General features: G+C 37.3%; 1 protein-coding gene across 1 annotated transcript in view; it reads right to left on the reverse strand.

The window, feature by feature from the left end:
- Nucleotides 1-244: 244 nt before the first annotated feature.
- Nucleotides 245-24,479, reverse strand: part of LOC306948552 (sodium channel protein type 5 subunit alpha-like) — a gene marked incomplete at both ends in the record, with an annotated part of 36,925 nt that continues 12,690 nt past the window's right edge. The window contains 16 exons of the mRNA XM_079538188.1: nucleotides 245-1,389; nucleotides 2,825-3,089; nucleotides 3,486-3,586; nucleotides 6,493-6,634; nucleotides 7,511-7,564; nucleotides 8,366-8,620; nucleotides 10,964-11,101; nucleotides 12,605-12,778; nucleotides 13,577-13,731; nucleotides 14,796-14,907; nucleotides 17,389-17,841; nucleotides 18,589-18,942; nucleotides 19,667-19,819; nucleotides 19,932-20,170; nucleotides 21,570-21,672; nucleotides 23,593-23,784. Coding sequence (XP_079394314.1) covers nucleotides 245-1,389; nucleotides 2,825-3,089; nucleotides 3,486-3,586; nucleotides 6,493-6,634; nucleotides 7,511-7,564; nucleotides 8,366-8,620; nucleotides 10,964-11,101; nucleotides 12,605-12,778; nucleotides 13,577-13,731; nucleotides 14,796-14,907; nucleotides 17,389-17,841; nucleotides 18,589-18,942; nucleotides 19,667-19,819; nucleotides 19,932-20,170; nucleotides 21,570-21,672; nucleotides 23,593-23,784 — 4,035 coding nt within the window. The remainder of the gene's footprint in view (nucleotides 1,390-2,824; nucleotides 3,090-3,485; nucleotides 3,587-6,492; nucleotides 6,635-7,510; nucleotides 7,565-8,365; nucleotides 8,621-10,963; nucleotides 11,102-12,604; nucleotides 12,779-13,576; nucleotides 13,732-14,795; nucleotides 14,908-17,388; nucleotides 17,842-18,588; nucleotides 18,943-19,666; nucleotides 19,820-19,931; nucleotides 20,171-21,569; nucleotides 21,673-23,592; nucleotides 23,785-24,479) is intronic.

Raw genomic sequence — 24,479 nt, forward strand, 5'->3', positions numbered from 1 at the left:
AACTCAGGAGCTCCACCAGCTGATTAAAAAAAAAAAAAAAAATCCATAGTTTGAGTTTCATTTAATTTTTATGACATATTTGTGGCAATCTTATTTAAGGAGCATTTGCAAAATAGAATAATTACCATACTCAATAGATATTATAATCTCTTTACATTTAGAATACCATGCTCTGGGAGCAAAACGTTTTCTTTGCCAGAAAACAGCTGTCAGTTTTATCACAAATGGTGCAGCTTGGGACAAACTATGTGCCCACCTTATTAGCATCTGTTCCAGCAATACCATCATAGAATAACGGGAGGGAGATGGAAGATGTAGCCTGAGATTTATCTAGCTTCCTCCCATAATTTTCACTCAGCATTGATGCAATGAGACGATCTTTCTCATGCATCTCTTCGGCGTAGACCGCACTGTTGTAACGTCTGCGACAGTTTAAGAAAGGCTTATGTTTCAGAGAACGCTGCAGCAAATGCCTCCTGAAGGCCCTCTGAATAACAAGCGCTGACACCTCCTCTTGCTTTCTTTTAAGTGTAGTAGTAATTGGCTTGTAGGGAACCTTAGATGGATTGGCAGCCATAAATTTTTCTTCCATGTGTAATTCAAGACCTTCAAAATTTCCAGTTTCTCCCAAAACCCGTTTAGTGAAGGCAAGCAAGATATCCAAGCAGTGAATCTTATCTCCACTCACCATTGGGAGGTCCATGGATATGAGCTGAATTGTATTTGGCTTTGGAATGCGTAAGGGCTCTGCCAGAGCGTCTGCAAAGTCTGAAAGTGCAGAATATTCAATAAACTGCGTTGCCTGAGGATCGAAATTTCCCCAGGTTTCATAAAACATATCAAAGTCGTCCTCAGAAAGAGGATCTGCACTTTCTTCAGTGGCAACACTGAAATTCTCTAAGATGACAGCTATGTACATGTTTACAACAATAAGGAAGGATATGATGACATAGCTTACGAAAAATGTAATACCAACCACTTCATTTTTGCAAGTAGTGCTGTCCTTATTTGCTACGTTGGGAGCGCAAGTTTTGGAATCTTTTAACACTGGACTCAAGAGGCCATCCCAGCCAGCTGATGTTGTAATTTGGAAGAGACAGAGCATGCTACTATCAAAAGTTTGAAAGTTGAAAAGGTTATTGATCCCACCTTCCCAGGCAAGACAGGCAAAATTTGTCATGCCCACAATAGCATAAATGAACATAACCAGAAATAGCAAGAGGCCAATGTTGAACAGAGACGGAAGAGACATCAATAAGGCAAAAAGAAGAGTTCGAATTCCTTTGGCTCTTTTGACCAATCTCAGTATGCGGCCAATTCGTGCCAAACGAATAATTCTCAGAAGCGTAGGAGAGAAGAACTTTGAAAAGGCTTCAGCAAGTGCAATACCTTTGAAATGAAAAAAAGAAAATATTTTCAGGACGTATCAATGGCATTCTGCATTTACGGTCATTTTGTTACATTCCATGCTTTGGGTGAGGTAAGTCATCAACTTCATCACTTCATATGACATCGCTTTCAAGTAAAAAGATTATCACCAGTATTGCAATGGCTTATGAAAGAGGTTAGGAAAAGCAAAACAATTTGTAATACCTTGAAATATTGCAGAATTATCAAGTTTCAGTTTAATGTGAAAAATGCATTCTCGCAAATTTCTGTAACTCAGGGGATGAAGCAGGGTAGTATTTTTAAAAAACCCTTTACAAATCATTTGGCTTCTGTGCTGTGAGGCTCACCCCCTTGCTGTTGTCCAACTGCTCCTGCTGGCATGAGCCAGATGTTAAAAGCTGAAATTGACTATAATGCTTGGTATTCAGATGAGAGACCAGAGAAAAAGAAAATAAAACTGTTCACTATTCACTATTGATAATATTGATAATATATTGATATACTGATAATAATCACTATTAATCCTCCATCACAATTCATTCCAATGATCCTACCGTTGCCTTCAGCAGTAGCAAAGTATGATTACAAACAGATGACCTAAGAACCAGCGGTCTTTTGGATTTCATGGAATAGCTTCCATGAATAGGGATGAAACAGAAAACAGTTTTTCAGACCAGTTTTTCTTTACTACGCCGTCTTTGCGCAAAGGTTATGAGAGGAGTTTCCACAGCCACACACAGTCATGCAGACAAAGAATGGTGTTAAGCTATTCAATTTTCCTAAGCTTTCCTCACCAGCTCTCACGATCTGGCTTCTCAAAGGAAAGTCCTGGAAATAAAAGTCTCCCATTTTTCATACAAATGAATTTTTAACCCCAAATTAGTTTTACTGAGAAAATGATGGCTACTTGGATTACTTACAAATCAAAAGTAGAAAAACATTGAGACTACCACAACGTAAGTACCACAGCTTAGAAAAGATGCTGCTTCATTAAAATGCTATTCTGGTAATTACTCAGTAAAACTCATACAAGAGAGAGAAAGAGAGAGAAAGAGAGAGAAAGAGAGAGAAAGAGAGAGAAAGAGAGAGAAAGAGAGAGAAAGAGAGAGAAAGAGAGAGAAAGAGAGAGAAAGAGAGAGAAAGAGAGAGAAAGGAAGAAAGGAAGGAAGAAAGGAGAAAGAGAGAGAAAGAGAGAAAGAGAGAAAGGAAGGAAGAAAGGAGAGAGAGAGAGAAAGAGGAAAGAAAGAATTTTTCTTTTAATACTCTGCAAAAAATACAATGGAAAATAGCACATAACATTTTAGAAGGAATCAATTTGTGTATGGTTTGTAAAATGGACCTGGAATTTATCAGATACATGTCAATTGTTACTTCATTTTGAAATTTGGCTGAATGTTAAGACACACCATCTGATCTAGCAGCAGTTGATACTTACTAACTAGTGAAAGGACCACAACAACTAAATCAAATATGTTCCAGCCAATGGTGAAGAAATAATGTCTCAAGGCTATTATTTTTATGACGCATTCCCCAGTAAATACTGCCACAAAGAAGTAGTTGATCCTTTTAAGAACATCCCTGACATCTTCATTGTCACTTTCTGCCATCATCACAACCATATTTAGACAGATGAGAGTCACCACACTAATGTCAAACGCTTTGTGTGACACTATATCAAAGAAAAATCCTTGAAATGCATTCTGTGGAGAGAGAGAGAATGGATTCATGTTACTTCTAAGACTCAGGCAACACTCAAGTATTAAACAGCAATTTTTGGTTCGAATTTAAGACAATAAAAAATTAACAATATGGTGCTAGAAGCATTTTAGGGGATTTCTTTGGACATTTTAAGATAACACTCAGTACGTGGCCAAGTATTCTCACGTATCATGCAACTACATTTCCTTAGAAAAAAACTACACAAAAGGAAAACTGTGCATAGGAATAATTATTGAAGCAGACATTTTAGTATAAGCAGAGTTGTAGGCTGATGATGGGCTCCAACTTGTAAGTTTAGTTCCAGATGCCCTGCTGCACGATTTGAACTGGACACCATCTTTATATTTTCTACCATGCTCCATTTTAAATGGTCTCACCAATGGTCTTGGGATGGGTTTTTGAGGTTTCTTGGATCCAAGTTTTTTTAGGGCATTATAGTACTTTTTCTGTTCCTCAGTCAAAAAGAGATCTTTTCCACCTAAGTAGAGGGAAAGAATACTGTTACTCAATTGAAGCTTAGGCACTTGACTAAATAAACACCAGCAAGTTTATGTTGAAAACAAACAACGACAACAAAAATAACACACAAAAATTCTGAATTCTGAAACTCTTTCAGTATTTCTTCTTTTCTTTGAAAAGGGGTGCTGAAAAAAAAAATGATCAGAGCTTGGTGAAAATCAATTCTGATCAGTATTCCTGAGTTAGATTCCTCAGCTGGGAGAGCCCTTCTGAAGTTCTGAGGAACCTATTTCATATTTTAACCACAACAGAAGAACTCATCAATAAAATGCTTTTCATTTATGTTTTTGGGAAAGGCCAGAGAAGAAGTGCATGGCTGAGTTACCAAGGAAGATAAAGCACTTTGGGACTGAATTCTTTGGGATTCTCTTTACCACAAATTTCTGGTACTGTTCTATTTACTGCCTATGCCATCTGTATTACTTAGCAATTATCCAGGAGAAGCCATCACAGAATCACTGAATGATTAGCATTTCGTAAAGCAAACATGTAACAACATCTCCTAGGGCATCTAAGCTCCCCATCGCTCTAGCAAGACCTCTGAAAATTCAATTTACATTTATTACAATCTATCACAATGAAAACCCCCCAAAAGGAGAAAAGAAATGAAAAAAAAAAAAAAAAAAATACACGCTTAGATCATGTACTCAGAAAAAAGTGTTAAATCCACATCAAGCTCCAGAAAGTGTTCGGGCTCATCAGTTGCTTAACTAACATTACTGCTGTCAGCTGGGATCATGCCTGGTACTTTGTTGTAAAAGGGAATTATGACCGTGAAATTGGACAGTTGCTCCTCATACATATCTTTTCTCTGACCAGATGCAGAAAGGCAACAAATTTCTTGTGCGCCTTTTTATCTTCTACCCAAAGCAGCAGTGCTTTGGTGCTTGGAGTAAAAGTCAGCCTGTGGAAATGATGAAAAATTCAGCCTATGGAAATAATGAAATTGCTCCTGTGGAGACTGTCTTTCATATGTGTACCTTGAAATTGCAAACCCCCTGTCAGTCTGCCAACAAAAATGCTTACTTGTTTTATTATAAGACTCCCAGTGGATTCATGGACTCAATTACCCATATTATTATGGATATATTAAGTTCCTAAATGAATCAGGGACAGAACTCAATCAACAAATAAGCTTGATAATAAATAAGGTTCCAGATGCTAAAGTTTACCAGGGAAGGCTAACTGTTGCTTTTCACTTGCTTTGTTTTTCAAGATTTTTCCTTCAGCTTCTGACTTAATAAAAATTTTCGATAATCCAGTACAATATGGAGAAGAAACAGTCCTCCTGGGCTTTAAGAAGCCTTTACATGGTTATCTGTCTTTTTCCTGGGGTTTGGATCTGACTACAGAATTCTTTTTTTTTTTTAAACTTAATAAAATAATTTGTAGAGTAATTTACTGAAGACTAGATTTTTTTTATTTTTATTTTTTTAACAAAGCTAGTTTTAGAAAAAGTTCTGATTAACAAGGACTTCTCAAGTTTCTTCACCAGGAAAACAGCTGCCACTTCTGCCATCAGCATTTATGGGGTTTAATCATCCTTACCATGTTTGTTAGGTGTTTCCACTCAGCAAAAAGGGCTGTTCTGTTGTCCACAGAAAGTCTTTAAAGCACAATCATAGAATGATTTGGGTTGGAAGGGGCATTTAAGATCATCTAGTTTCAACCCCCCAGCTATAGGCAGGGACACCTCCCTGTAGAAGATTGCTCACAGCCCCATCCAGCCTGGCCTTGAACGCTTCCAGGGAAGAGACACAACCTCACTGGGCAACGTGTTCAGCCTCTCACCACCACCACGGTAATGAACGTCTTCCTGATACCTAGTCTAAACCTACCCTCTTCCAGTTTAAAACTATTTCCCCTCATCCTGTCACTGAATACCCTTATAAAAAGTCCCTCCCAGGTTTCCTGTAGGCCCCCTTCAGGTAATTGAAGGCCTCTATGAAGTCTCCTTGGAGCCTCTTCTTCTCCAGCCCCATAGGGGAAGAGAGCCCCAGCTCTCTCAGCAAGCCTCATAGGGGAAGTCCACTGGATCTGTTCCAACAGCTCCATGTCCTTCTTGTGTTGGGGGTTCCAGAACTGGGCACAGTACTCCAGGTGGGGTCTCAGAGCAGAGTATGGGGTCAGAATCGCCTCCCTCGACCTGCTGGTCACATTTCTTGACACTTCTCTTGATGCAACCCAGGATATGGTTGGCCTTCTGGGCTGCAAGCACACAGTGCAGGCTCATGTCAAATCTTTCATCAAGTGACACTCCCAAATCCTTCTTCTCAGGGCTGTTCTTAAGCCATTCTCTTCCCAATCTGTCTCTGTGCTTGAGATTGCACTGACCCTGGTGCCAGGTCCCTCTGGATAGCACCTCTTCCCTGTAGCATGTCAACTGTACCACTCATCTTGGTGTCATCTGCAAACTTCCTAAGGATTCACTCGATCCTACTGTCCATGTCACCTACAAAGATGTTAAGTAAGACCAATCCTGACGCTGATCCCTGAGGAATGCCACTCGTCACCAGTCTCCACTTGGAAACGGAGCTGTTGATCACAACTCTCTGAGTGCAACCATCCACCCAATTCCTTATCCAGTGAGTGGTCCATCCACCAGATCCATTTTTCTGCAATTTGATGACCTGGGTGTCATGCAGGACAATGTCAAATGCTTTGCACAAGTCCAGGTAGGTTACATCACGTTCTCTTTATCCTCTGATGCTGTAACTCCACCATAAAAGGCCACCAAGCCTTTTATTCACCAAGCCTTAGATCTCTATAAGTAGTTACCTGAAAACTGTATAAATCTACATGCCAAACTGGCACAGACTCAATCAAATTGGGATTACAAGAGACATGAATTATTTCATACAGTACTTATCTTTTTCCTTTGTTGGTTAAAGTTGCTGATTACCACTCCAATGAAGAGATTCAGCATGAAGAAAGATCCAAAAATAATAAAAATCACAAAGTAAAAATACATAGGAAAGAATGCCTCAAATTCTGGCTGTAGATCAACCTGTTACCAAAAAAAAAAAAAAAAAGGAAAAAATATTAGTAAAAATTAGATAATAACAGCTTTGTTATTTCCAATCTATAATAACTATTTTTTTTATTGTAAGGAAGAATACACTTTTTTTTTTTTATTTAAACATTTACATGTGGAACAAGTCTTGTTCTGTCTTGTAGCTCTATGTAAAGGAAAATGCCAAACCTAGCTTTAGCAAATTACTTAAGTAATCAATAATAATTTCCAATCAGAAGGGATACTGCAAATGCCTGAATCAGAAAAACAACTCAGGCTGAAACATTTTGGTGAAGTTACCAACCTCTTGAACACTACCCCAGACAAGCAGCAATTCAAATTGCTAGCTCGCTATGATCAATTGTTCAAGCAAGGATCTTACTTTTAATTAGCAGCTACTTCATGATTGGTGTTTGAATGAAAATGGAAATAGCAGATGAAATTAAATATGTAAAAGTTAAAACATACTGTACTAATGAGTGTAAGAAACACCACTCAGAAATGGGGAATAGTAAGAATATCTAACATAGGGAACAAGCCTTCATAAATACCTGCTAAACATGAAGGAAAATTTGCTTCAGAGGCATAATCCCTCTAAGATCTCCTCAACTCTGTTCCTAAAAAAGACTTGTACAAAACATGCAACATCTTGTGCAGCATCACTCTATTTCAATACATTTTCTCTCATCTAAGTGCCAGGTATTTGGTATTCCACAGACTTCTGTTTCACTGCATTGTGTTAAGCACTGATCTGAATGTATTTCTCATTTGATAATGCAAATAAAGCTGAAAAAATACACTGCATGTCTAAAACAAAAAAAAAAAGGGGGGGAGGAAAGAAGTGAGAAGAAGTGAGAAGAAGTGACCCACCTCACGTGCATCCACTGCTGCATACATAATGTCCATCCAGCCTTTAAAAGTTGCCTGAAAATAATTACATCACTGAGTTTATTCTCATTAAAAGTAAATTAAAAAATTAAAATTAAAGTAAAAGATGAGGTAGAGCTAACATAAATGTGTTTACAGTCAAAGAAAAAAGAGCAGTGTGCTACAAAAATGTTGTAGTGATCTACTTAATTAGCAAAGAGAAACAAATTTTAAAAAATGGGTGTGAACCATTAATTGTTTTAATCAAGGTTTTTGTAAATTCTGTATTTCTTGGAAAACAGTAAAAGTTTATGTTCAACTAGCAAGTATATTCTAAAAGACAGAAAATAAATTCTAAGACAAACATCAGTTTTAGCATTTCTGAAGATTCTAGAAGGCTTTGAGGATGCAGGGCAAGGAACACTTAGATAGAACATGGGGAGAGGAAGCACTTCAAAAGGTGTTTCCATCATGTTCTTGTGGTACTAAGATCAGTAAGTTAGCATCCAGACACTTCATGACTTAAATAATATCAGAAATACAAACAAACTGCATTGAGCTATTTCTCTGTTCCCCAACACAGAACTAATTTGTGCACTAGATGAGTGCTTTAAATCCATGAACACTTCAGGGTTGGTATATTTATCAAAACTGCAATAAAAATCAAAAAGCCATGAAACAAAGTTGCATATGAGCGTACTTTATCAGGAGCTGAGCAGCTTACAAGCATGAAAAATATTTATTTAAGCTAGAAAATATCATCTCTTGCAGCAAGAAAAACAAATGCAGTGGTGTCCTGTGGCTGGGCTGCTCTTTTCTTGAAGAAAGTGAAGCTGAGTATATTTTTACAGAACTTACCACTTGGAGAAGAGCCAAGTATCCCATCCCAACATGATCAAAGTTTACATCGCTATTTGTCCATTTCCCTCCATAATCATCACAGTCACTTTTGTTGTGAACTTTTCTGTTATCTCCTGCCTCAGGCACACATTTCCAAAATTTTTTTCCAAGTAGTTTTACTCCTACAATGTTAAACAGGAGCCAGAAGACAACACAGACGAGTAAAACGTTCAGGATCGAGGGGATAGCTCCCAAAAGGGCGTTCACAACAACCTTAAACAAATAACATGAATGAAAAGAAAGAGTAACTTGTCACATTCAGTAGAACACCTTCCCTCTCCCCCGAAAACATTTTCTTTTTTCTTTGGTATCTACGAAGCTTCTCACTCACAGAAAAACTAGCTGATGACATATTTAAAGCCAACCCTCAGCTGACACCAAGCTTGTCTTAACATCTTGTGCTATCTGTCTTGTCGTACTGAGGAAACAGAACAGATGGCAACCAGAATTATCCTTGAGTATAAGATGTACATTAAGAAAAGTAGCCTATAGTGGCTCTGGACTCTAAAGACAGGTATAAGGGAACAGGTTGTCCTCAAATACTACCATGCCATAAATAATCCTCATTTACGTTGGAGAAGTTTTGTAAGAGAACACAAGCTTGACCTCCACAACAAAATGAGCCTCACGTGATAACCATTAGGAACTGACTGCAAACAGTACAAGCAGAACAATTAGGTTTCCAACATGACTGATTTTTTTTGGTTAGCTCTCTTCCTTCATTTAGGTTTGCTTGAGGACAAGGTGAATGCAAGACTGCGGTATGCATTAGATCTCTTACAAAAATGATACCACTGAAAATGAGATTCCAGCTTTTGAGTGTCTCTGCTGGTAACATTGGTAGACCTGGCTCAAGCAGCAACAAAAACTCGCATTCAGGAACCCACCACATTAATGCTGACAAGAAGGACCATGGTTGTTGCCAGTAGGAATTTTGGGACTATCTTATATTTCTTTTCACCCTTTTTTGTCATTTTGTGTGGGGCATAATGAAGCTCTGGAAATAGATCACTGCTAGAATAATGAGAAAATTCCAAGAATTTTATCTTGGCCTTGGATAATATTCACTAGAAGTACACAACACACTAGGAACACACGTCAGCTGTTCCAACCTTGATCATATTGTTCAGGGTCTCCAGTCACATTCTGATTTTTCTCCCCAGGATGGAGGTTCCACTACCTTTCTAGGCAAATGATTACATCTGCATGACAATTATCTTATTTAACAGGAATATCACTCGCTGCCAACTCATTCTTTCTCATCTTCCCCATGCAGTCCTATCAGAAAACTTTAGTTCAATTTTCTGTAACTTAGGTAATTAAAGACAACAATTAGATCGGTTATCTATTTAGATCTCACGTGATCCTCCTTCTCTTCCCCTGACAGAACAAGCTATACCCTTCACCTCTCCAGCTACATTATTCAGATTGCTAATGAAGCTGTAAGTAGTATGGACCCCAGGACTGAGCCATCAATAATGATCTAGGATTCAACTCAATCCTGCACACTGAACTTAGCAGTTCAGCCAATTTTCATTTTAGTTCATCTACCCAAACCATATTTAATCTCCATATGAGACCATGGATAACTTTTCCCTTCCTCAGACATCTTGCCATAGAGGATAATCAAGACAATCTTCATAAATTCACACCGGTTGATTTCATCTGATTTCTTGTCCTTCACATTTGTAAGGAGAATTTGCTCAATAGCCATCCTGGGGCCTGACTTTAGCATCTCATCACTTTCTGTAATCTGACATAGGTCAGATAATTTATATCACATCACATCACATATCTTATTTCTTCCCATTGGCTTTAAATGCTCCAGACAGAAACTGCTCTGAGCAGACTAAGGTTAAATAAGAAGAATCTCCTCCTCTGTTAAGAAAGTTCCACCCAATTTAAGTATGCAAAGGATTGTCCTCTGTCACACCCACCCAGTGCAGGGACCCTACCCAGAGACACCTGTCAAGGTAAGTTGATACAATCACAGCAGTTTAAAGAAGGGGAATTATGAAAAGGAGCTACAAAAAGTGAATAAATTCACTGCTTCAGCTGAAACATTTAATCATTTTTTTCCAGTTCCTAACTTCTTGTCTGAGGGAGGAAGGAAAAAATAAGAAAGGTCTGTAGTCATTACACTTCTTAGGCCATGGAGATCAATAGAAAATACAACTTCCATGGTACAGTATCCTCCTTGCGTAACAGTTTGTTTGGGATAATTGGACAAATGTTTTCCATGTCTGAAGTAAAATAAGGAATGGGCTTCAGAAATGTACCAGTTTAAAAAAAAAGTCTTTCTTATACAGATGTAATGAAATTTTGGAAATGTGAAGAAATATTTAAGTAGTCTCATTGATGTACACCATAATTCATTGTATCAGCACACTATAATTCAATTTCCTTCTCTCATTTGTATTTATATATTTATATGAAATTATTTTTGAAATGACAACCATTTTAATGTTATTTCAAGTCCCCGGATAGAGATGTTACCTCATAATAACTTCAGATGCACCTGCTCCAGAACATACACACCCCTCCCAACATCCATACCTTTATCCCTTCAAATCTTGACAAAGCTCGTAGAGGCCGCAGTGCTCGCAGCGTCCTGAGAGACTTCAGGGCACTCTCAGAGGAACACTGTAAATTTTGTCCTGAATTTTTTCTTAGCCCCCAGGAAACACAAGAAATCTGTGTTTATTGAATTGAAAATGAGATTATTAACTGGCATTCAAAAGCTTACTCCATTTCTGTTTGCAGACAATCACAGATCAATGGTGACTGTAGCTCTGATCAGTAAATCAAATGCTAACAATATTTACTCACAGCTATACCTAATAGGTAATGTAATTTTATTTTTTCAGACATTTTTCAAATAATGGCATTCTTTCATTTTTATTAACATATATATGTTCGGCTTTTCTTTCAAAATCAGTTCTTGTAATACCTCAGAAGGTCAGTATAACAACAAAAATGCAACTATGGTAATTCCACAGAATATAAGGTTTGAAAGTACTCAAATAAATGATTCTCCTTTTCTTTATAATTATTCTCAGAAGCAGATCTAGTAATTTCATGCCATGTCCACATCTTTATAAAAAAAAATATTTTCTTTCAAAAGGTAGACAGTCTCGATTTTAAATCCTCTTAAGACAGAAACTGAGCTGAAAGCATTAGAAAAAAATCTTTCAATAGTTAGGGTTTATTTTTTTCCCCACTGTCATAATTTGTCTCTTTCTTCCTAACTGAATTTGTTATCTTCTTGTCTAGTCACTCGATATTTTCATGCTCTTCCACTGTTTTGGTCACCTTCGCTGTGAAAATTGCTGATCTGTAATTGCTAGAGTCATGCTTTACATTCTTTTTATACAGTCACAGTTAGATTTTTCTGTTGAAATTTCTGAGTATTCACAGTTGGGCTGGGATTGTTTAGTCTAGAGAAGAGGAGGCTGAGCAGAGACCTCACTGCACTCTACAGCTGCCTGAAGGGAGGCTGTGATGAGGTTTGGCCTCTTCTCCCATACAACAAACAGGACCCAAGGAAATGGCCAGAAGTTGCACCAGGGGAGATTTAGATTTGATAAAAGAAAAAACTTCTTCACTCAAAGAGTGGTCAGGAGCTGGAATGACCTGTCCAGGGAGGTGGTGAAGTCACCAAACCTGGCGGTGTTCAAGAGGCATCCGGATGAGGTGCTACGAGATAGGGCTTAGTAGCTTAGTGGGTGGTAATGGTGACAGGAGGACAGTTGGACTAGATGATCTTGTAGGTCCTTTCCAACCCTGTGATTCTATGATTCTATAACTGCCAGGATTTATTCATCTAAATTTGTTCTCTTTTAAATAAGCAACTCTACTTTTTTCTGTTTCTGTATGATGGAGCTGCCAGCACTTTCTCATTTTTCTATCATCTTAACTAACTCAATTTCATTTCTGATTGCTAATTGCACTCTCTCTTTACTACGGAGAAGATTTATGTAACTGAGATAGTCCTCGACAACAGCAATAAAACACATTTAAGTAATTTGTTATCACCTAGAATTTCCATTTAAATTTGTCTACCGTTCCATTTGATTGCAATTCTTTTCAGCTTCTTGAAACTTTTACAATCCAGTTTAATCCCAATCCAATTTTCCATATAGTTCTTTATATAGAAAAAAATCAGAATTCTAAATGTAAGTTCAATATAATACTTACACACACAATGATGAAGTCGAGCCAACACCACATATTTGTGAAATAACTGTGCAAACCATAAGCTACCCATTTCAGAAGCATCTCCATAATAAAGATGTAAGTGAATACCATATCAGCATACTCAAGGAGCTGCTTAACTGTTTTTCTTTGGTCAAGGTAAATATCTTCAAATGCCTGGAATTTCAGAATTAATTTTAAGGCTGTTTAGTAATTTTACAGTAAATTATTTTAGAATTGCACAGTATGGTTTATTCTACCCGTTTCATGTTATGTTATTGGCTACTTCTTTTTATGCGTAGAAATAAAAATCTAAATAGTAAACATCATTTTCAGATTGGTTGAAAAACTTCAGGTTATTTCTGTTCTAGACTTCTTCAATAAGTACCTGATGAGTGCCTGATATGGCTACCAAAAATCTTAGCTTCCCAAATAAGTAGATAATTTTTAAACCCTGAAATCCCTCATAGCTAAGTTTAAATTAAACACATTAACCAATCGCTTTCAGGCCTAAACCTCCCAAAGCTGCCACCACCTTCAGTCAATCTGCAGAGTTGTAATACAGGTATGAAAAAACACAACACACACCTTGCCTGTTCTTTCCAGAAGTTTTGAATTTCTCACAAAACCCCTGAAAATCCTTGCTGTCAGTAAGGATTTTGGAAAATGCTTTATTGTGTAATCACTTCATTGTCTTGTTCACTTGCTTTTAACAGATTTGCTGCTCTACCAATTTATTGTAAGTTATTGATACTGCCAATCAATTCCCAATTCCTTTAATAGCTGCATTATTTCTTCACCAATCCTCTGGCGATGTCTTCCTACTTCCTTTCATCCCCCAGTCCTCTATCATACTACCTCCATCTCCACTTCATGTCTCCTATGGCCAATATTTCTAGTGATCTATCCACCCATTCCCACCACCACCAGTTGACAACCCTCCATTCAAAGTTTGAGAAATTGAATGAAATTTACCAGTGCTGCACTGCTCAATACTATTATAAAAATGATAAAATTTTCAAACCAGCTATGTTTGACAATTTTGTAGCAGGTTTTTCTAAATTTCCACCAAGTGCTGCCTGGAAACTTAGTGATATCTACGCTGCAGCAAGGAAAATGTTTGACACAACCTGAAAAGAAAAAAAAAAAAGCATATGAGCTTAATGGAAAATACAGTGCCACAGAATGTAAAAAGTGTATGAAGAGTGCACAAAGAATGTGCTGTTTCACTCATATGACCTTGCTGCGGCTGGAGGGATCTACAGCTGAAGAAAAGATAACATCTGTAGGCACACAGAACTGCTTTTTATAATGTATTTCATACATGGAAAAAGCAGAGAAAGCTTTGTGTATACAAACACACAAGCATTCCATATGAAAAAGCATCACTGCTCTATAGAAAAACTCTTGCTGGTTTTGTTATCTCACATTTATGCTTTTTGCTGTTAAAAGAGAGATGACCTTATGACTAGTTTAGAAAATTATTACTTTTATTCATTATTTCACTTGATTGCTCTGCACAAACATTGCAATAAGCTTCTGCTTGCTATTTTGCACATCCTTTCATCTTCAAAGGTAACATGATTGAAACATGACAGTCCACGCAGTCTAAGGAGCTGCTGAGGCAATTAAATACAGATGGCCACGCTGGGATAAACCAGACAGTCTTTTAAATTCCATTGGATGCACTGAGTGGATATTCACCCACTGCACTGAGATTTCAGACAGCTGAAATGCCACTTCAGATACCAGAAGTCAAGACGTATATCCTGGCTGACCTCCATCTGCCCCTTCAGAAGTGCTTTATTAAATGCCCTCACTCACATACACTCAACTACAGCCTGATGTCACAATCTAAGCGTGAATCACACTCCAAAGACAGCATTTCACAGCCTAAACACAGGTGTTTAGATCCATTTTAGGCCCATTGGGGTACCCTATAGTGCCTGTGTCATTTCTGCCAGCTCTATGCAGTTATCGTGGGTACTCTCAGGCATTCCATACAGAACTAAATGCCTGTGTTCAGGCATCTCTGTCCTGCTCCAGTTCTGTGCTGGCTCTGGCTATATTTATTTGACTTTTTATATGTACAAACTGCTCAGGAGAATGACATCTGTCAATCTGGAAACATTCAAACAGATACCTTTGAATATTAGTTCATTTGGTATCCCTGTGATACATAAGATCTACTTACTTTCTGTGCAACAGTCCTTAGGTAAATGTGTTTTTTTAGGCTGGGGATACAGGTCTATAAGAGTGACTGGGTCCACGGTGCTGGCTTCAGAATAGCTACCAACATCAAATCCCTGCACAGAAGAAGGCATAGAAGAAAATTATTTCTTTTTCCCTTAATAAAGACATTTAAAGCACATTCGAACTAAATAAAATCTCCCTCTCCTTCAAATAAAGGAATAAAGAAAACTAAAGTCATTATGGAAAACAAGCATAAATCAGCCCAAAAATGTAAGTGCCCTGACATGGAAGGGCAAGGCATGGGGACAGGTACAGGAATAAGAACCCAAGAAAAGGGAGGACTGTCTCTTTTGACAGCCATGATGGTCTACACTAACTTAAGTTCATTGACATAGACAAAAATGATTTAAACCCACATTTATATAATTAAGTAATTTACACCAAATAAAACTCTGGGGAATTTTATCTAAAACCAGCACATCTTAAAGTGCTCGGAGGTAATGATTCAGAATTACCGAATTCCCATTTTGTTTTTGTGTGGTAAGCTACAAATATTCACCTTTTTTTGCATATATATACATATATATATATATCTATTAACGTGGAACTACACTGCGTTAGCTAAGCTAAAATCTATAGCTTCTAGATGAGAAGCTATTTGAGTGGACCCGTTTTAGAGAATAAATTTTTACACTGAAGGATGATGGCAAACAGTTACCTACAAAACTGATGAGTGTATCAATTGAGTTTAAAGAATGCTCCTTGCTTAATTTCTGTTCACTTGTAGAAAGTAATATATTTAGTTACACAGTTAGCAATGGCTGCTCATGAGACTCAAAGCTCCATGTTTTAGTAGCCATGGTGCTGATGGGTTGACAGTTGGTCTAGATGACCTTAGTGGTCTTTCTAACCTTAACAATTCTATGATTTCTGTTATAAATTACTGTCACAAAGCACCACCTTCTGCACAATCAAGACTTTGGAAAATGCTCGTCCTGTTATTGCTGAAAATGTTAATCCCTAGAACACTCAGAAGATGGTAACTGTTACAAATACCTCTTCTTGCTCTTTATTTTTGTACGTTTCTGAAGTCCAAGAAATCTGACTCAGGAGACTTGAGTTTCGGCACTGCTCTCTGTGTCTCAATCTGTCTTCCTAAATGAAGTAATGCAAAACAATTGATTTTCCACCTTTTTCTTCCAGAGAGTTGTTCTTGAAGGAATAAATATTTATCAAAGTGTAAAGCATCCACAGAATTAAGCATGTCTGTCTTTTTATAGAGAATTATATAATACCTATTGAAGGCATGTAGAAAGTGTTTTTTTTCCCCCTCAATTCAAACACTTTGGTCCTGTGGTTATACTGTGAAAGTATATCATTTCTCGAGACGTACATTTATCCCAGTGATGGGTTCCTGCATCCACTGTAGAGGCTCAGCTGCAATCTCTACAGCTGCATTGCAGTAGACTCCTCTTTCTGGCTGGAGGCCAAAGAGCTCAGTGATCCCTAACAGCTCTCAGTCCTCTTGTTGATGTAAAATGAAGACAGTACATAACACGTAAAAATAACCAAAGTAACCCATAATGCAATCCAAAACATATTTCAAATTGTCAAAGATGACTCTAAGGCGATCAACAATTTCTGCTTCTTTGAAAATTTGCCCAAATATAAGACAACGTCTCCTCTTGTGATCAAAAATATAGGAAATGAATTCTAGAAGTCCACCTAGACACTGACCATATAACAATCTAAGCGAGATCAGCATCTGCTTTTCATATTTTTGCTGTGGCATAATGCTAAGTTACTGCACTTTGAGCCCAAATATCATAAGCTACTCTAAGATGCTTTCTACCTTGCTTTAGCAAATAACTTTCAAAGAAGTTCCTTCTTTAACAGCTTTAGCCAGTCTGTACTGGTACATCCTTCACACAAAGTGTCTGAGAAGGTCTTGCAATGTTTCTTTTGGTTCACCTTTTGGCAAAAGACTGCGGAGAACTTATATGCATTTAGGTATCTGCACTTAAGCGCCTATAGATTAAGCTTATTCCTGCCCTCTGCAGCAAAATTAAGATATACAAAAGAGAAACTAAAATATCACAGAGGAGAACAAGGGATCAAAAAAACTCAAACACGTTGGTTTGGTTTTTTGTTTGTTTGTTTTTACAGTGAAGATCTTATTTGCATTTGCTTTGGCTTCCGAACAACTGAGAAGCAACATATGAGCACTACAGCTAGAGACCTGTCTTCCAAAATATCCAAATGCCATTGATAAGGCTAAGGAGACAAAAAACAAGAATGTCTGTCTTGATAAAACTTCATTTAGCAATTGACAATAATAAAATGAAATAAAATAGCTATAAACAGATTTACAGCTACCACTGAGAAGAATAATGAAAAAGTAGACACCCAACTTCTCCTGCTGAATAACTGAGACTGCTGAATAGCTCTTGCATTTTGAAGCTACTAGAAGAACAAAAAGTAAAACTGTGGAGATGACAGAAGAAATAACATTTACAACAGTGCCTTAAAGACTGTATTTGCAGAGTTGCAAATTTGCAAGTTACAGCACATTTCCTATCATTAATACTTCTTACCCATTTTCTGTATTCTCCTTCTGTGTATACACTCTGCTCATCATCACCTTCATCAGTATAAGTCTCTGCTACTGCAAGGGGAATGTGGCCACTATGGTAGTTTAAAGAGCCTTCATATTTCCCTTCTGCTGAGGAACTCTCTTCATTATTATAACATCCAATGTCAAAACAACTGTTGTCTGCATCCTTTCCAACATCTGTCATAGCATAGTTATTTTTCTCTAAGTCTTTGAAGGAACTTTCTCCCAAAGTCTTCTTTTTGGCTGCTGTTTTTTTGCTTTGTTCCATGGTTTTGCCACATTTATCCAAAATTCTCAGTTTCACAGACTGCAGGCCCTTACAAATCCGTGCAATGGCAATCTCACATTTACTCTGTTTTTCAGCTTCCTCTTGTCCCAGTGAGGAGTCAGTATTGAAAGAACTCAGCAGCAGGGCAATGAATAGGTTGAGCACCTTGAAGGAAATAAAGCAAGCTGAAGACACCGCTACTTGTAACAGAAATAAATAAGTAAATAAAAAGATCAGAAAACCCTTCTTGTGCAAATAGATAAAAAAATAAATAAAAATCTCTCTTTCATCAACTGCTCTGCTATCAAATTGAGCGTACGAAAAAAATTTCTTCTTCCAGTCAGTAATAGAATGAGAATGAATGCTCACTGTAATGGAGTGTTCTTACCAAAGCATATAGTTATGTATTATGCTTCTAAAAAAGGTATGCAAAGATGCAGAATTTTCCAGAAAGTTTCAGCTTCTAGAGGAGCTGTATGCAAGATGGACAAACAGGAAGAAAAAAATCTAACTCACACATTAGAGTGAATCTAAATCATGCAGTCTACAAAATCTGGGTACTGTAGCCTTTTGATACTTTAAGGGTAAGTCGGTAAGCATTTAAAGCAGTTCTGTTGCTTGACCTTAGCAGCACAAAAGATGAAGAAAGCAAATTACCAATGAATTATGGGAAGTGCTGCATGTCTGTGCTCTTATTAGAATGAATCATTTTGTGTATTTTAATTATTGGTTACTTCTTGTGTAAGAAAGACATGGAAATAAATGAAAAATTGAAAATAGAAACCATAGAAACAAGCTAACATCCAGAAAACTGAAATGCAGGAATACTCTTCAAATGATAACATTTACCTAAGGGAAAAAGATGCCAACGTAACTTGGTTCAGTAGGGATGGAAAACAGCTTGAAACTCACCACTAAGTTTCCTATCACCAGGACTAGCAAGAAAATGGGAAGACACAGCCCTTGTCCAGCCACTTCCATGCATTCCCACATGGTTTCAATCCATTCTCCACATAATATTCGGAATATGACCAGGAATGAATGACAAAAATCCTTCATATGCCAGCGTAAGTTCTCGGTTGTACTTATTTTGTAGAAGTTAGCACTGTAACATTTGCCCAAAACCTGCTTTCCTACTACAGCAAAAATAAATACAGTGATAATCAAAACCAGAGTGAGGTTACCCAGTGCACCAACTGAGTTTAGAATTATTTTCATGAGAGTATTTAAGGCTGGCCACATCTTTGCCAATTTGAAGATCCTGAGCTGCAAGTAAAACACAAGGGAACAATGAGAGGCAGAACAGCACACAAACACACAAACAGACCCTGCGTTTATCACGCTGCCTTCACTGCCAAATTCAACACCACCCACCATAATTCATCCCTCCATATAAAGGTTTTTAGCTGCTCAGATCCAAAAGTTTTCTACTTAAGTTCAGATATAATTTTGAATTCACAGCAAGGGTGTAGTAAAAAAAAAAAAAAAATTAGTTAAAAAATGACATTATACATAGATATCTGAGAGATAGCCCTTTATCTAAGAAACTGGGAAGCCTGCTCCTAAATCTAAGCCTTGAGAAAAGCCATGTTATTTGAGGAAAGCCACAATGTACCTAGGAAAAGACAAGTAGTGAAGGCACCTTTGCTATCTTTAAGCTCAGATAACACATTTTCTAATCTGAAAATCTAAAATGTAGTTGATTAGTGACACTCTATGGACCTAACAGAGAAGTGGTGAACTTACTAAGTCAAATCTCTAAGGGGGAGCACTGCCAGAGCTTTTGTAGTATCCCATATACACAGCATAATAAACATATTACATATATTCTTTGCCATGCATCTAATATTCATTCCAATTTAACATTCATGCTAGCTTACTATTTGCTTACAAAGAGAACAATAAAATAATTTGAGGGTATTTCCACTGCAATGTCTTCACAAATCTATACAATGCAAGTACTTCTAAAAAAGAATACAGACATAATTACCAGCCTGAAAAATGTCATATTTTCATGAAAGCTTATTAGGCCAATCATCACAACTATACTATCAAAAATATTCCATTTTTGCTGAAAGTAGTAGTATGGATCTAGAGCGATGATTTTCAAGACCATTTCTGCTGCAAAAATCACGGTGAAAACCTGGAAAAAGAAATTCACCATAAAGTCACTGAAAATGTATGCCTCTTTATGAGACTGACCAGTCAGTCTGGAGCTATAACTCCATTCTTGATCTGTGAGTGACCTAACTTACCTTGTCACTTATGCAAATCAATCTTTTTTCAGAAGGAGACATGTCAGGGTGCTCCAGAGCCATGAAAAAAGTATTCACTATAATGCAAATCATGATTATGAGATCGACAAGTGGATCCAAAGCTATCAATTGCACCTTCCCTTTGACTGCTCTCCAGAATGGGCAACAGTTCCAAATCAGATACTTCTGAACAAGACGTTTCCAAACCAAAGCGAATCTCGCCTTCGCATTTTGCTGCTCTAAATGATAAAAGTGACATACAAATAATCTCACAGTATGAAGAAAAAGACCAATACTGGTATTTATTTTCACGCTTCGGTTCCTATCTTCTGAGAAAAATGGTATGATTGGAAAAAAAAAATGTTTCATTCACGCTACACCACCTACTCACAGGCTAATTAAAGATCATAAGCAACAAATTCCATGATTACAGAAACAGGTGATATTACTCACTCGTTCATATTGCCATTATCCTGGGGGATGAGAACATACCTGCTCTAAGGAGAAATAACTTCCTGTATTTGGGAAAACATACGAATTGTTTTCTGTCAGTTGTACCCTCATGGTCACAGAAGCAGAGAAGTGCCCACTTCCATCTTTTTCAAAACACTGTCCCACGTTCTAGAAGACTGATGACTTTCCCTTTAAGCCTTCTCTTTGCAATACTGAATCAGCTCAGCCCAAAGCAAGTGTTCCAGTCCTTAGCTGTCTTAGTGGCACCCTGCTGAACATAAGTTAGTTTTCCAAGGTATTCCCTATAACGTAGGGAACCAAAACTGGGTACAGTATGTGCTCTAACAAGCATTTAATTAAGGGTAATAATCATTCTTCTCAGTCTCCTGGCTATGCTTCCTTTAATACAGCCCAGAATGCTGTTAGCCACCCCTGCTGAACTCATGCTCAGCTTGCTGCCCAAAAGGACTGCAAAAGGACAAGGGCTTGTTCTGCAGAGCTGCTTCTCAGGCAATCAGCTAGCTCCCAGTTTATACTGTTGCAAGAGATTCTTGCACTTATGTAGAAGTCTGTCCTTGCTGAATTTTTGTCAGGTTTTTGTTAGCCTGTGCCATCAGTCTGCCTAGGTCCCTTGCCCTGCCTGTATCAACAAGTCTCCCCCAGTTTGGTGCCATCTCTGAATTTTGAGACCAAGTCCTCTATTGCCGCCTCCAGGTCACTGATGAAAACAGTAGGACAGAAAGGATCCTAAGATACCACTCTGTGGTACTCTATTTGCTTACCTAACCCACAGTAAAAAGTATCATGCCCACCAGACTCTCAAAGCCCAAGAATCCAGCCAGTTCTCTGATCAGCTGGCTGCTCACCCATGCAGACCTTAACATCCCAACAGGGATACAAAAATACTCTGGAAAGCCTTACTAAAAACAGTGACAACATTGCCTTCCTCTCAGCCACAAATCCCAGTGACTGTATTGTGCAGAGCAATCAGGTGTGATTTAGGCTTGGCAATTTCAAGTTACAGTTGCAATTATATGTGATCTGAGAATATTAATTTCATTGAAACTCAGATTTTAATTTCCCCTACTCATTATTAAACAATGTCAATTGCTCGTGATATTTTGCTCTCTTCAGTCAAGGTACACAATCAGAGTTGAAAAAAGTACTGAAGAATTAATGACTTACTCATGTTATCTGTAATAACAGTGGCTGCACTCATTAACCTCTGTCTCTGATAGGGATCGTTAATAGAGTCCATTGACAACTCATAAGACAATAGGATCTGCCTCTTTGGTTAGAAAGACAACAGAAGATAGTACAACAAGAGAATAAATGAATAAATGTTTGCAAATGTAAAATTATTCACAGCATAATATAAATGTACAGTTAAAGTGTTTAAAATTTGTTTTAGATATACACTGTAATGAAGCCTTACCTTGCTGAAGGAATGGAATATAAGACAAAACAAGAAAATACCATGTGAACACAAGGGTATGTCATTAAAAATGCTACCATGTGTCTCCTTCTGAAAATAAAGTCTTGCTAAAAATAATTTTGCCATTATAAAATGCATATAATCATATATAGTAAGAAACCTTAACAGGAGAGCAAGGGAAAAAAGAATAATTCCAAACTTTCTTGAGACAGATAATAGGAACACACAAAAAGATGACTGAAGATCAGTTTGAATAACTGGTTATGGAACTATTTCTAATAAATGACAAACATTAACTAATGTTAATAATAGCTATTTAGTGAGTCAGAATTATTGGTTTCCTCATCCATTTTAAGCCTATCAAGAATATCAAACTGCTTAAAGCTAGGAATGGGACCACTTCAGTTTTCACTAAAAGCTACAGAATGCTGATCTCAGTGTTCCTGATATACACTGAGAAACAGCCAGGCCAACACCTGCATCCTACAAAATACTCATTACAGTGAAAGATTATGTTCCTGACACATTAACTATGTACACACACCCCCAGTGCATATACAGTCTTTAAAGACTACACTGTGGTAAAACAGGTTATAAAGAATAGGTGGCAATCTCTGAGGTAGACAAAACCAGAAAGAAGGAAGATTCCAGCATTAGGATGGAATTAGAGCTACCAGCTAGTAACGAGTTACCAACCAGATCACAATGCACAGTCTTAGTGATCATTTTCTGCACAACAATTGAGGTAACTTCCTTTACGAGGAAGATATGCAACCAGCGATATGCAATATCATCACTTTAGACTTTCATCATAAGAAAATTCTTACAACATATTCCATAAAATTATTATTAAGAGAATTAAACTGACATCCTTAGCCCTAGGGGTTTAATATTAACTAATTTATTTCTGTTCTTTGCTATTTTAATGACTTCAAAGCTAAGCAAAACTTAGCTGATAGAAGAGTCATAAAATAGACATGTGAAATGAATTTGCAATAGCGTGCTAAAATGTCCCTTTTTTCAGTCTGCATTTTTTCAGAATCTAAAAAAAACCCAATTAGAACATTTTAATCATATCCAAGTCACTAGGGCAACTTGTCTGTTCATTTCTTTCTCTAATATTCGGCCCTTCTGTAATGTCCCTTTCTGCAATACATGTAATATTGAGAAACCTCTAAAAATTCATGTGTCTTCCTGAATGAAGTTTCCAAGTTTCTTTGTTTCTGAAATTCCTGTCTGTTCACAAACTCTCAGAGCATAAGCCTTTAGGAAGGTTAAGAACATCCATCAAAACTAAGCTGTTTACTGTTTAGCTGTTCTTTTCCTTTTAACCAAATTAAACACCTGGTTACAGGAAGTCCTCTGATAAACCACTATTTAAAACAGGAAAGGATTATCTAGATTATCTAGATTGTCAAGTTCTTATGGAATTGATGTTCTCTAAAGTTTTCCACCTGATCCACTTTCTTCTCTTTGTTTTGGCATCTTTAGCCTTTTCTTACAATTAAAAGTAAAGTGTACACTGAAGAGTGCTCATTTTTAGCAGAGGTTGCACGACTATTAGGTTGCCATAACAGGAAACAAACTGGCACTGTCTTAGAGTTGTGGATTACAGAATCACATAATCGCAGGGGTCCCTTCTCTAATGTTTCTTTCTGCAATATTTATCATATTAAGAAACCTCTAAAGGAAGGAAAGTAAGGAAAGACCTTCTTTCAAACAGCCATATCACATGCAAGTCTAATGAATATATCCTGTATTTTGAATACTTACCAGCTTCTTGTGGCAATGATCAGGCTGTGAACGAAGCATACTTTCCTCGTTACTTTGATCACCTACAATTAAACTTTGCCTTGAAACAGGCTTTTCTCCCCTCATCTCTTTTTCTTGTGATTTTTCTAAGTCAGCAACTGACATTTCAGATTCAACATGGGAGGCTTTATTACTCTCTCCAGCAGACAACATCTGGAAATGAAGCAACAAAAAGTATGTCTATTAATACAAGCCAAATAAACAGACTAGGATCATACATTACCTTTTGGATACCAAACTACTGTAAAGGGGTTTGAGTTGCATTTTGTATTCCTAAGACTGAAAGATAAAAGCAGGGTTAGTTTTCAGCTACCATAATTTAAGCTTGCCCCTGTCACTTTAGATATTGTATTCCATATGTGAAATACAGAATATTCAGGCATATTGTTTTACTCTCCCTTTTCTCACTTCGGATCTTGAGCACGATGACAACAGAAGAATCAGGGTTCAAACTACATCCTAAAAATATTAAAACTTTTTTACTAAGTAAACTTTGAAAGCTCAAATTTCACTCATAGAAACAGCACAGGCTTATCCACAGCTCTGTAGAAGAAATTTGGTACAACAGTGATGCTTTTTGTCTTAACAATGAAATGGGATAGTTGGTATGGAAAATTTGTACGTCCTCTTACAAGTCTGACTTTTCTGATTGCTAGCTGCAAATTGGAGGTACCTTTCACAAAAGTCAGAGGATAAATGATACCTTACCAATGATTTTCAATCTGTGTTTTTGCTTCCGCTGGGCGCTTAACTTCTCAGGAATAAAATAAAACGAGATCCCAAGTCTGCTATGGGCCAAGAAATTAAAGAATCTAGGCAATACTGTGCCAAGAAGAAGAGGAAAATAT

The sequence above is a fragment of the Tetrao urogallus genome (genome assembly GCF_951394365.1).
Source record: "Tetrao urogallus genome assembly, chromosome: 7".
Taxonomy (NCBI): domain Eukaryota; kingdom Metazoa; phylum Chordata; class Aves; order Galliformes; family Phasianidae; genus Tetrao; species Tetrao urogallus.